This window comes from Entelurus aequoreus, linkage group LG04 (assembly GCF_033978785.1).
Source record: "Entelurus aequoreus isolate RoL-2023_Sb linkage group LG04, RoL_Eaeq_v1.1, whole genome shotgun sequence".
Lineage (NCBI taxonomy): Eukaryota > Metazoa > Chordata > Actinopteri > Syngnathiformes > Syngnathidae > Entelurus > Entelurus aequoreus.
The window spans coordinates 82,377,982-82,392,330 of NC_084734.1; the positions used below are offsets into that span (position 1 = coordinate 82,377,982).

Sequence of the window (14,349 nt, forward strand, 5' to 3'; positions counted from 1 at the left end):
TGCTATCACGTTAGCTCCGTAGCTAAAGTGCTTCACCAATGTATTGTCGTGGAGATAAAAGTCACTGTGAATGTCCATTTTGCGTTCTCGACTCTCATTTTCAAGAGGATATAGTATCCGAGGTGGTTTAAAATACAAATCCGTGATCCACAATAGAAAAAGGAGAAAGTGTGGAATCCAATGAGCCCTTGTACCTAAGTTACGGTCAGAGCGAAAAAAGATACGTCCTGCACTGCATTCTAGTCCTTCACTCTCACGTTCCTCATCCACAAATTTTTCATCCTCGCTCAAATTAATGGGGTAATCGTCGCTTTCTCGGTCCAAATCGCTCTCGCTGCTGGTGTAAACAATGGGGAAATGTGATGAGCCCTTCAACCTGCGACGTCACGCTACTTCCGGTACAGGCAAGGCTTTTTTTTTATCAGCGACCAAAAGTTGTGAACTTTATTGTCGATGTTCTCTACTAAATCCTTTCAGCAAAAATAGGGCAATATCGCAAAATGATCAAGTATGACACATAGAATGGATCTGCTATCCCCGTTTAAATAAAAAAAATTCATTTCAGTAGGCCTTTAAATTATAAACAGCGGCATTAAATGTAAATTGTGTTTACCCTAATTGTTCTGGTCAATATACAGACACCTCCTTCACAAGGTTTTTTTCTAAGGGTTCTTTACTATTGGGAGGCAGGTCGTGGCGGAGGTCTGAGCTGTCAAGTGCTTTTCTTGTTGTTACGTTTATGAAGGCAACACACTACGTAGTGGAGAAAAACCCTCCAAAAATATTAAGCTTTTACAAGTCAGTCTGATGAATCATGTTTACATAATTGGTAATCATGAGGCTGTTTTAATCTGTATAATTAATTTTTTGCGTTAGATTATTTGCTCCAACGTAGATTTACAAACAAAGTTCAAGTATAAACAGTGTTATGTAATATTTAGGGCTACAGTTCCATTTTCATAGCCTCCCACACAGATCAAGGTCACTTACTGATGAGGGAGTAAAATCTAAAAAAAAAAGGTAGATGTTATGAATATGATCTTATTTCATCAGGATTTAATGCAAGAGAAAACAGACAGAATGGCTTATTAACAATGACGTGAAATGTCCTACAGTAGGAGACTCAAGGAATTGTACGAGCACTGCTGCCCAATGAAAAGTATGTCTCCAAATTTTGTCCATTTGTCATTCAAAATCACTCAACACTTTCTTGGTCTTTAAGTTGACAAACATTTATAACAGATACATGCTTTTCATTGGACAGTGAGGAAATTAATTTGAGTAATAACGTCACTCCTGTAAAAAAACAATATAGAAATCCATTTTCTCTTGGAATTTGTACATGACACTAAAGCAGGGGTCACCAACCAGTCAATCTGTGGGACCCTGTGGGACTGCAAAAATATTATAAAACTAAAGTTGGCCCTAGTGTGTGAATGTGAATGTTGTCTGTCTATCTGTGTTGGCCCTGTGATGAGGTGGCGACTTGTCCAGGGTGTACCCCGCCTTCCGCCCAATTGTAGCTGAGATAGGCTCCAGCGACCCCCGGCGACCCCAAAAGGGACAAGCGGTAGAAATGGATGGATGGATGACATCAATGATGGAGCATGACCAACAGACCCGCCAACAGGCATGCATTTTAACCCCTAAACACGCCCGCATGCCTCGCCTCTCTCATCCCACAGCTCTCCACACCGCGGCCACACCCCCCCCCCCCCCCCCCCGAGCACGGCAGAACACTTCATTTTGTGACGTACACAAAAATCATCGAGCTGCAACAATGCATTAGGCTGATTGTTGCAACAAACCGGACATTTTCTAGCATCCAACATCAAACAACTCTTCCCTCAACCACGAACGTCATGGCTCGCCTGCGACGGGAAGCTAACAAGCCAAACACTAGAGTCCGTGAACATTGCTACAAAGTACGGATTTTGTATTGACATGTGCAAAGGCAGTAATGTATGATAAAACAAGGCGGAATATAAAACGACTCCCCATTTATCCCATCTTTATCACACAGGAAAAACCCGCCAGGTGAACAGCTGATTTTATCACTGACGTAAAACAATCATGCGACTCGTGTCCCATATATGACCATAGGATAAACAAATACAGTACAGTACTAAGACAAGAGTTAGCTTTGACAGCTGGGGTGCCCAAAGTGCGGCACAAAGGCCATCGTTGGTCCGTGATTTGTTTGTCATTGGCCCTAGGCACATTACAGAAAAAAAAAAATCGGAAAAATTGGGAAAACAGCAAGAAGCACAATGAGAGAATAACAAAATGTTGACATCAGCCAATAATAACACAAAACTTTGTCTTTTAAAGAAAATTAAAGAAAAATATAACATACATATAAAAATGTAACATTAATAAACACAAGTAACAAAAACTGTTTTGACATAGTGACGGCTAACTAATTACTTTATAAGAATAAACACGTTACCTTACCCACTTACAACAAAAATAAACTGAGTAGTCTCAACTCACTGGTTATCTAGCCATAAAACGCTTAAGCAACCTTTAGCACTTTGCACGTTTTGTTTAAAACACCGGTAAATATCCTATATCGCTATTCGGCCTACAAATACAGTTTTGGTCCATATCGCCCAGCCCTAATTTAAATTAATCAAAAAGTTACAAAATGGCAATAAAATGGTAATGATAGAAAATAAACTAGCGTAATTAAAGACAAGCATTGCAAATATAAATACTGGAGAAAGCTTTTATGCTTAATTGCACAATTCATTAATGATTTATAAATATAGATTAGTAATAAAAAAAAGTATTCACATTCAATGAATACAATGTATTTCTTGCATAATATATGAAACCATTGTAAATTGTTGATGATTTTCTGTAGTACTATAGTTTTCTGTGGTTAGAGGTGTCTGCTATCTAATGGTAAGTAACCAAGCAAATTAGGAATTTTGCCAAGGCAAACAGTTGGCAACAGCTCTTATATTGTATCTTATTGGAATGTGCAAATGTTCGTTACAGGGGAGTCCTCTGTGATGGGGTGCATCAACTTTGCAGTTTCCTTTAAGGCCTGCTTTTACTGACCCGCTGATGTGCAAGGGAATGTTACCTGCTTAGTGAAGAGAAATGAGTTTTAAAGCAGTGTAGGGTGGAGAGGGGGGGTGTCTTGTTATATAACAAATTTCACCAGTGACTCATCATCATCATCATCATCATCATCAGCAGCAGCATGAGAGAGATACGCAGACACACCGAGGGACTCTCGGATCCTCCTACACGCTGAATCCACAGTTACCTCTTATTTTTCCTCATCTTTCTACTTTCCTGGCTGGCAAATCTTGTTTTTTTAAGATCATCATGATTGCCCCCTATTTTTATCTCACTTTCATGTGGTGTGGAATTTGGTGCTCTGACATGCATAATTGCAGAGCAGAGTGGCGAAACTTCAACTGAATCAAAGGAAATGCTTATCTCAGGAAGCAAAGCACTTGGCACAAAGTTACATGCTGAAAGCCTTAATGTCGGGGCGGCACAACCTTCCTGTGACTCCATGCATTATCCTCATGAAATGTAAAGTGATGGTCAGCACATACTGTATAAAACATTCAAGCATGTCCTTTTTGAGTTTTGTGCCGAGGTCATGTGAATGCACGTGATCTTTCCTCGTCGCTTTTTCCATCCCACAATGCCATTGTCTCATTTGGGATATAATTCATGTTGCCAGCTGGAGGTCCTCATCATTCATTCTGTCATGCCAAACTGTGTAATTATCCATCACAGTTTTGATTGTCTGTATAAAACAGAATGACATGCATCACTCCAGCCTTTATTAGGTACTTAATAATAACAGCGGCAACCACACTTCTGCTCACTTTTGTTTTGATCATTCATGTGGTCGTAGTTTGCTGTGGTGTAAAACTGATCTGCATCGTATAAGGTGTACTCAGAAACAAGAGTAAATATGACAATATACTTGTGCATCTGCAATATTACAACCATAATACTAAATATAGTAAATCCCATCTTTCTAAAAAACTTGTTTCAGTGGCTGAGTGCATGTATAAATATACAAATACTGTAATCAAAAAGAGTGGCATGATTTGATTTCTTTCTTTATGTTTTGCCTCACAGAATAACACATTTTGCCTCTGATGACGGTGGTTTTGTTTTTGTTGGAAGACAAAAAAAAGGCGTTCAATTCTGAGGAACAAAGCCTGGCACAGGTCCCAAAACGCTTGATTACAAAAAGTTTTGGTGTGCTCACCTTCAGCCATCAATCTTTTAACCGGGCGGTTTTCATTCCTAGCCCTTTTCCACATGTGTTTTGTGTTAATAGGGGACACCTAATCATGTGGAGGCTAACACCCCTCGGTCTGTTTTCATTCCTTTAGCCTTACTGTGATGGTCCCCTCCCATTCCTGACTCCTAAGATCAACAACGTTTCTCCTTCTCCGTCAGCTCACAGGCACATGTTTTTCATTACAACACATCCCAAGCACGCGTTTGTTTAAAACTGCGAGAAAGGAAAAAGAAGAATGGGCTGCTGGCTCAGAATCAAAGCATGCAACTCACCAGTAACAGGTGCTTGTGTGGGACGTCAGAGTGGCGTCGCACTCGCTGGGAATTAACTCTTGAGGGATGAGAGTGTCCGCGGGTGGCGGGGCGCACGGAGGAGCGATGCGACTGTCGCTGGAGGTTAAAGCCGCTGATGTTGTTCGTCTCCCCGGCAGCCGTGTGGGAAAAGTTGCCGCTGCTTGGTCTCGGCTGTTTATGCAAGTTGAAGGGGGCCGGAGTGTGGGTGTGTGGCGTCTTTGCCGGAAGTTGAGTGGCCCTTTGGTTGTTGGTCCTGCCGGACGCCTCTGAGGCCTTATCTTTGCCCCTGCTTCCAGTCTTATGTTGATATTCTGCCGAGTCACTCCCCCTTGGACTCTTTCCCTCCAGCAGTTTGGCCGCCACAGAGTTTAGCTGGAAGAGACGGTTGCAGATGTCAGCTCCTTACAGCCTGTCATTAAACAAGGAGAGCCTTCAAAGTCTACCTGTCACTTGCACCTGACACACCGAGTGCTGAGCAGTGAAGCAGCGGTCTAAATATGCCCGCTCATCACTCCACTCACCCACTCCAACTTGTTGGATGGGCGGGCGGAAGGATATGTAGCAGCCAGTAAGCCTGGAAGGATCGAGTGGCGCTAAGAAGCGCGCGGGAGGCAAGGTGAAATATAGAGCGTCACAGACAGGCATGGCAGGGTTAATGCTTTCACTCACCACAGTGATGTGCTGTTATGCCATCCAAGCAGAGAAAGCATTACTGTGTCTTCACGCCTGGCTGCACCGCACGAGGAGGAGAGGCAATAGGAGGATGAAAGAGTCCAGGGGTAGCAAAGACTGGAGGACCGCTGAGGCGGAGCTTGAGGAGAAAGACACGGCAGAGTAAGAAGTAGAGGACAGATGAGGGGAGGGGAAGTGCTTGGGAAAGTAAATGAGGAAAGATTCGAGATAAAACAGACGGCAAGTGAGAAAAGTCAAGACGCCAACACGTTAGCCCCACCGCATGAAGCAGCTTTATTCCTAGAGTCAGGAAGCTTAAAGGAAAACAAATGACAGTCAGCGCGCTAAGCAAGCGCTGCAAACCTGACTAAGCCACATAGTCGCTTACTAATGAGCAGCTGCACACACAGCAGGACTTCAAAGATGAGCTCCCTTATGCTCAGCACTTTGCAGCCACGGAGTGACACTTACGGATGAATTAGAGGATTTGAGGGGAAGGTGACGAAGGAACCTGAAAGTGACCTGGAAGGAATCACATCCAAAGACGAGGATGAGCAGAAACTCACCTCGGTAAACTGCTGAGGGCAAATTCCACTTCTGTCACCCAACTTGGCTTCAATCCAGTGTTCATCCACCCGTCTGATGACAGTGAGGATGTCTCCCTGCAGACCCCAAACACACGGGAAGACTTAAAAGGAGGCTCCAAAAGTGGCAAAAGGCGAGAGGTCACGCAACTGGAAATGACAGCTTGTCAGAGTTTTATACTGGCATTAAATAGTGGCCACTCATGAGTGATTGTCTCCCTCTGTGTCTCTTGTGCAAGGCCCCCAACCAGCCTCACTATAAAAAAAACTCTCCATTATAAAAAAGAAACAACAGAAAAAAAGAAAGAAAGCATGGCAAGCCTCAAGTGTGCTTTAATGGAGAGCATACAAGCACTGAGGCCCTTATATAACTCTCTCAGAAATCCTTCAGGGTTTTTATGAATGTTGAAGGAAAAAAAGCGCGACCGTGACTATTATGTATTAACACCAAAAGGAACGTCATGTCCCCTGAAAGATAGAATAACCCAAAAGAGACACTGAACGTCCGGTGAGCGATTAGCCAGTGAGTGTTTTGAAAAGGACATTGCAACAGAGTGTCAGGTAGCAAGTGTTCCCCCCCCCCCCCCACCGAACCAGAAGACAAATTACTACACATAGTGACTGTGATGAGGAATGCTTTGGACAACACAATGGTTTATAACAATAACACTAACATTCATGGCCGTAACTACCATTGAGGACACCTAGGTCATGTCCCAAGTATTTTTTAAGTGACAAAAAGATGATATGACTGACTCCAAATGTAATTTGTGTAACACATTGTGTGCGCTGTAACATCACCGTGCGGGAGATCATCCTCTCTAAAATATAAGATCTTTGGTCATGCACAGCCAGCTACAACTCCAGACAACAACGTAAATCAATGAAGTCCACTTTTACTTTAAACATATAATCCAAAATGTGCTGTCAACATAACATTAAATGACGTAACCTATGTTGCTTTAACCTGAATGAAATTGATGGAAAACGCTGTCCGTATAATATCGATGTCATGTCAGTCAGGTTCTGTTCAGAGATCAAAAGCCCGCCCGCCCTAATTGGTGAACACACGCTGCGCGTAGGGAATGGCGATCCGTGCAGGGCCTCGTTGTGCATGAAGAAGCACATGTTTAATGTAAATAATTGAATGAAAAGGCCAGTGTTTCCCATAAACTGCCAAGATACCTGTGGCGGTGGGGGCGTGGCTATGGGCGTGGTCACCATGACATCGAGTAATTTGCATAATTTACTACAATGATATGATTTTCTCTAAAAAGGCTAAAAAAATGTATACTTACTAATTAATAATAACAGTTTTATTTTAAACGTCCATCCATCCATCCATCCATTTTACAATATAATTACAACACTTTATGTACATATTTATATACAGATTTGAACAATAAGTTATTCACTGAAATATATTTATTAATTGTGGTTCTTACAAAAAATACCGTATTTCCTTGAATTGGCGCCGGGAATATAGTATTCGCCTGCCTAGAATTACAGCCGGGTCAAACTCGTTTCGCAAAATAATTAGCGCATGCTTGGCACTTCCGCCGGGTCAAATATGAGTCATTAAATGACTCCCGCCTCCAGGTGGTAGAGGGCGCTAGTGATCCTTCTTGCGACTACCAGTACTGCAGGAGACAGGTACTGCAGAAGAAGACAACAAGCAGCAAGCATGCAGCAATTGTTTGCTTGCACTTTTAACATGGAGGATTACATATCTAAAATAAAACCGTTTTCTAAACTGGACTTTCAATCGAAGCAGGAGGTAATAATTAAAGGAATATCTCCAGAGACTTTTAAAATTGAAGAAAGATGAGAAAGACTGCCTTTGATCAGAAGCAGCTGCACATGGACCCATCTACAAGTAAAGGTAAGATCATAATAACGTTTTTTTTATTAAATGTGTTTTTAATGATAAGGTATGCGCCGGAGTGAGAAGAGGTTTTAAAATAATTAGAGCATGCTTGCTCATTCCGCATGGTTTTGGTAACCGCAGGAGTGAGAAGAGGTTTTAAATTAATTAGCGCCCCTGCGGCTATTCAAGGAAATACGGTATATCTTATAAAATATAAAAGCAAAAAGTCTCTTAAAGCTAAATAATAATCTAACTTTAGCCTACTACTACAACCATATTATTTACCAGCAACATAAAGTGAAACAGAGGCAGAGGTGTTCTGCCACAGTCAGTAACAAATAAACAGAAAACAGTAGTGGTCAAATACAAATAAGGCAACGAGAAAAGTATCCTACACTTCTCTTTTGTAAAGTAAATCTGAACAGCCTATATGGGCATCTACATCAACTATATGATTTTCCTGAGAAGCTGGACAGGACAAAAAAAAAAAAAAAAGTATTTATTTAAAAAAAAATGTGTGGCGGACGTAATTCTTTTGTGGCTGTTAGATAATATAACGTGATAGTTGTACCTCAATGAAAGCTTTTGTTATTTTAGAAATTCATTGTGTTGTTCTAGGTAATATTTATATGATTTCAGTCTTTAAAAGCTCCTCTTGGACCATCAAATTTTGACTTCGGTATTTGTCAAATCCAAGTTCCTGCCCTGCTAACACTATTCACCCAAAGTGAGTACAGTCCTAACATTTTAGCAACCGATTGTTATGTTTTCAAAGGGACAATACTATAGAAATGAATAGAGGTGGAAATCTTTGGGCACCTCACGATTTGATTACGATTCAGGAGCTACGATTAAAAAAACAAAAACATTCATCGTATTAGATATCACCATCGTTATCTAGTACTGCCTTTCCTTTTGGACATGGAAATAATCAGAGCTGCAAAGGTTGTTACTGGAGTCTAGGGGTGTAACTATTAGTGGTATAAATGATAAACCACAGTAAAACTACAGACGGTTAGTATTACCATTTCAAGTTAAATGATCGTAAAACAGTGATCGATAACCACAATTTGATAACCTCAGAAGAAGGGAGAAGTGATGTTGCTAATTTCCTAGAGAATAAAGCTGGCATGCTACTCGTTAGCTTAAATGCTAACATGGATACAAGACACATTAACGTCTTTCCCCATCTCAAAGGTCATACCCAAATCTAAACTAAAACACATTGTGGCGGACTTAACCTTTAAGCAAACACAGGCAGTTGCCTGCGGTCATGAGATTTCTTGGGGCTCCCAAGCATCTCATAAAACCTTTTTTTTTTTACCTAATTAAAGCAATTATTTTTGTATAGTTTCAAAAAATACACAAAAAAATACTTCAAAATACTTAATCATGATTGTTTTGACAGCTTCCCCCTACCTTCTCACACAACAGCCTATTGCATGTCACTAAGCATATGCAACCTTGATTGAGGAAAACATAATGATGTATTAGATTTATATAGCACGTTTCTAGACACTCAAAGCTCTTCACAGAGAACTGAGAACCCATCATTCATTCATTCCACATTGATGGTGATAAGCTACATTTGTAGCCACAGCTGCCCTGGGGTAGACCACAAAACATTCATACACCAGTGTGAGTGGCACTGGGAGCAAGGTTGGTGAAGTGCTTTGCCCAAGGACACAAAGGCCGTCACTCGGATAGCGGAAGCTGGAATTGAACCTGGAACCCTCAAGTTGCTGGCACGGCCGCGCTACCATTTTTGTCATGCAGTCCCGTAATGTTTCTTCTGCCAGGAAAAATATATTGTGTGTCTGCTTATGGATGCAAATTTTTATAAAACTTGGTTAAAAGATTTAAGTGAGTGCATTAGTACTTTTGGACACTTTCAACAATACATTGATAATGATAACCATGATAAAATTGGACCATTCACATGTCCACCCAGGCAACAAAATTACATTTTTTGTAAGATTTATTTGTATACTTTTTTCTTTTATTACTCTGTAGAAACTGTTGCCTTTCTTGGCAACAGTATCAATTATTGAAGAAATGCAGATAAAATGCATGTTTTGGAAACATTAACTGCAGTGTGTAATGACTTGCAAATATGTTGGAATTAGTTTCTCTCAATTGACTCCGGCTCCCCAGTGCTGGCAGCACTTATGTAGCCTTAGACCGTGAAGCTGCCAGCATCAAGCTCAACTATAGGCAAGACACGTTTACAGTATCTTGCGATTCGCTTGTGTGCCAGTTATTTAGACACATTTTCAGTGCATAGTAAATGCATACCACTAAAAAAGCAGTACACTGACTACCCTTAAGTATATCCAAGTTTAATTTGTATAGAATTGTCCCTAAAGATATACTGTAATAAAATGCTTGCTGAAGATGAGGTGTGTGCTCTGTTTTCTGAGACACTGCAGTGTTAACAAGCTTAGAATGCATCACTTTTCGCACTTTCAAAAATGTACAGTACCATCCTCTGTGATCGACGTACCTTTCGGAAGCTGAGACAATAATCACTGTTCTCCACTTTCATCTCGGTGGGACTAAAGTCACAAAGTGCTCGGCATAGAGCCAGCGACTGCTGGGGGGCTATCGTTTGAGGCATCTGGCTGATGGATGCGCTACCGGTGTCGCTGTTGTGTCTATAGTGCCAATCCCCGTTGGCGCTGTGTTTCAGCGTGATGCCGTTAGCGGGCGCAAGGACCAGCTCTCCTGGTGCATCTCCTTGTAGGCTGCGCATTGAAGCTCTCCTAGACAACTGAAAAACAAAAAAAGGCCATGAATGAATTAAGTTGAGCTGTCATGGATTTACATACACATGGCAATGTCTTGCCAGTAAGTGTACTTCCAGAATGTGAAAGATGCAGCTAAAAATGTTGTCCAAAACATTTGAAATAACAATTTGACCCAGTATTTATAAAAAAAAAACAAATAAAGAGAACATTAAACCTACAAAGTCCTAAACATTTACAGTGTCAATATGTGATGAACCCAAAAAACTGATGCAGATGGTTGCTTCAGCCCCCTATGTGAGGTGGGTTAAATATTACAGACAAAATAATGTAAATGGGGATTTCAGTATCTTGCCCAAGGATACTTCGACATGCTCACCAGTCAACTGAAGACGAACCAGCAACCATCAGGTTCAGAGACGACTACTCTACCTCATGAGCCTTGTCGCCCCAAAATAACCTTCGACCACAGCAATATTTAGAATCTTAAATCATTTGGTACTTTCCATTACAAAGATTGTTATTTTAAATGTCTAAAAAATGGAAGCAGTTCAGTTCAATACTGTACAAGGAGCTTACAAAACTGACATTCGAGCTTAAACACTATGGTCATGTTGAGTTAGATTTTTCTTACAGAGTATATCAGGGGTTGTTTAAGAGTATCAAAAACAATTCCTCAAGACGAGGGATGTGTACAGAGTACCGGTATTTTATGGAACTAATTCCTAATTGGGTCGGTCCGGGAAGGCTGTTAAGAGTCTGGACAAATTAAACGGCTATCTGTATTTTCTTTTTGTACAGCTAACCATCGTAATTTTTTAGACGTTGTCACATTCACATCAACTGCCGCTGCTATGCATAGAAAATCTGCTTGACATAATAACAAATAAGAATGCAAAACCACACCAAAGGTTGTATTAAACGAAAAAAGAAAAACAAAAGTTATTTTGTTCTTTTAATATGTTCAACACTGATAGGGTGATTTTTTCCAAATCATACAGTATATAGCTGCCTTTAGATGTACAGTCACAGTAATCTTTGAAAGTTTTATAAAAATAATTTGAAATCAGTATATTTAGAAAAACCTAAACCATCTCTACAACCAGACATGGCAGACTAGGGCCAAACCCTGTGGGACTACAATTATAAATCACGTTATTTACAAATTCTCTACCACGACTGGGGCGGCCTCAAATGTTAATCTTTTTGCTTTGATACACATTTGATTCAACATTATCCTGAAGATAATAACTATATTTTAAATTAACAGTGTAGCATACAGAGGGGTGGTTCTAAAACTGTACTGCATAATTACTACCGCGTACCGATCCCATATTGATATTGGTCCAACGTCAACCAAAAAATGTGCATCAGATTTCCCCGGCATGGATCAAAAGTGTTTGATATTTGTTGTTATTCTGTGTTATAAGCAGTTGATTCCAGGCTCCTATACAGTGATTATATCAATCATTGTTTACTAGAGATGAACATCATCACAAGTTGGAACTGTTAATGCTGAACTTCAGGTAATAAGGAACTTTACGAAACATAAAATAATTAGTACCCTAAAATCTTCTTGTTGCACATGCACGTTCTTTAAAAAGAAAAAATGTAAACCAGGACTATCCAAATTGCGGCCCAGGCACCATTTTTGGACCACAGCTTGTTTTTTACTGGTCCACAGCTGATTGTAACATAGAATTGGTTATTAATGAGATATAGTATTAGATTTGATTTGCTTTATCACCTATAACAAGGGTCCCCAACCTTTTGTGTACTAGGGACCAGTTTAATGTAGGCCTTATTTTCCCAGCCAGGCCTTTCACATGAAGTAGATAAATACAGAAAAACTAAGTGCATGAAAAATACAACTCACCATAACGCTGTATTTGTAGTGGCCTTGGTCTTTTTCCCTTCACAAAAAAGCTCACCAAAGACTTGTTTTTTACTCATTTTCACCAGCTTGTGGGCTTGTATTTTTGCAAACGAATCTCATGCGTTATCCTATTAGCGGGACAGGCGAAAGTAAGGTGGAGAAAATGCGGTCATTTAAAAGTTATTTAATGTTTCTGTGCGGCCCAATAGCAAATGCGTCACGGACAGATACCGGTCCCCAGACCGGTGGTTAGGGACCGCTGACCAAATAGTAAAAAGCTTATATAGCTCACAAAACAGTAGATTGACCTACATTGGATTGCTTTTGGCAGCTTTAATGCACAATATGTATCCCCCACATTATGTTATACATTTATTTCCCTTACTGAACCGGAAATTAACCAAAACCATTCTATTTTATTGCCAGTATGAATGTAAAATGAGCCTTAAATTTGATTAATTAAAAAGTCTTAAATTTGACTTGTTGGAACTGGCAGAGACCCGGATTACCGTACATATTAAATAATACAATAGGTTTGATTTGATGATATTGTATCGGATTGATATCAATATCGGCCAATACTCAAGGCTGCAATAATGGTATCGTATCAAATGTGAAAAAGTTGTATTGGGAAGGCCCCTAAAATGTACCTCTCTAATGTAGCTTGTATAGTCAAAAAAAAGTGTTTCCCCGTTTGATACAATATAGTTCTGTCATTCATTACCTGACATTCATTGTAAAACTTGCTCTCCTTGTTAGTGTATCTCAACAACTTGTGTATAAGAAACATGTTTTTTTCCCCAACATCACTGTATCATACCGTTGTGATGAATCATTGTTATTTTTGTAAAAACCTATTTATATATCAGTGACGTTTACTTGAGTGCAATGCCTGTTTTGACAAGATAATACTGCAGAGGAATTATTCTCCAGATGGACCAATTTTTTGTTTGCAGCATTTGAACACAACTTAAAAAGAACAACTCAGTCATTTGCTTCCTTCTTGCCAGGCCAAAGCTTGTTTTGCATCGCCAGGTTGATGTTATTTTAGGATCAACAACACTAAAATTAAATTGTGTGACGCCGGGCTTGATTGAGAGATTATATAACAGCACTGAACTGCTGCTTGTGTGATGCGTCTAAATAGTACTGCGATCATAAACTTCTGAACTCGGCTGGGCTTTTTGAACTCTTACTGAACCGAAGTTAAGGATTTACAACTCAACTTTTGAATGCCCTGAATATTAAGTGTTTTACAATTGGAGGGCTGTTCTTTGTGTTCCCAGCACCTCGATAAAGACAAACTGAAAAAGACATAACTTCAACACACTGAAGTACCCATCATGCCTTTCAATACAATTCTTATTGCATTGAAACAAACAAGATGAGACTAAAATAACAGCAACCAAGTAATACACTTCATTTTGCCTCAAATTCTTCAAGACGCAATCACTCCGCAAACCGTTCCACAGTGCTGATTCATTCCTAATGATGGATGAATCATTGTTATGACCAGTGTTAGTGGAAATTAGAAAACATTCACATTAAAAAAGCCATACTAAAACAGAATGTTTTGCTGTCGGGTTCAAAAAGCAGTAGTTTCTTTTTATTTAGACATGGAACTTTTGTGTTTTAGATTATCTTTCTTGTGTGCAGCAAAGGTTGTCAAATCAATGCATGCAATTCTAAATGTTCTAAATCACATGTTCAGAGTTACAGCCGCGTACAGGGGGGAGGATGTCTTCATTCGGTGTTGCAATGCAACTCCAGAAGCCCTAAAACCAGGCAAAATACGAACCCTACGGAGAAGATCTTGATCCAGGCAGAAGATAACAGTTCAGTCGAGCAGAATTCATGGCTAGTGATATTGTGCCAAGGAGAAGCCGATAGTGCTGTGCAATATTACGATACATATCGTAGTCTATCGTGTACAGTGTCTATTGTTTGTATCATAATTTTAACGTCTGGGCTGTGAGGTGTGAATCTTTGGGCACCACACGATTCGATTACAAATGGATTATTTATGCATCT

General features: G+C 40.1%; 1 protein-coding gene across 4 annotated transcripts in view; it reads right to left on the reverse strand.

The window, feature by feature from the left end:
* sh3rf2 (SH3 domain containing ring finger 2) overlaps window positions 1-14,349 on the reverse strand; it is a 65,376-nt gene that overhangs the window by 33,369 nt on the left and 17,658 nt on the right. For all 4 annotated transcript variants that reach the window (XM_062045855.1, XM_062045856.1, XM_062045854.1 and 1 more), the window contains 3 exons: window positions 10,202-10,468; window positions 5,814-5,909; window positions 4,555-4,947 (listed from right to left, as the gene is read on the reverse strand). In XM_062045855.1, coding sequence (XP_061901839.1) covers window positions 4,555-4,947; window positions 5,814-5,909; window positions 10,202-10,468 — 756 coding nt within the window. The remainder of the gene's footprint in view (window positions 1-4,554; window positions 4,948-5,813; window positions 5,910-10,201; window positions 10,469-14,349) is intronic.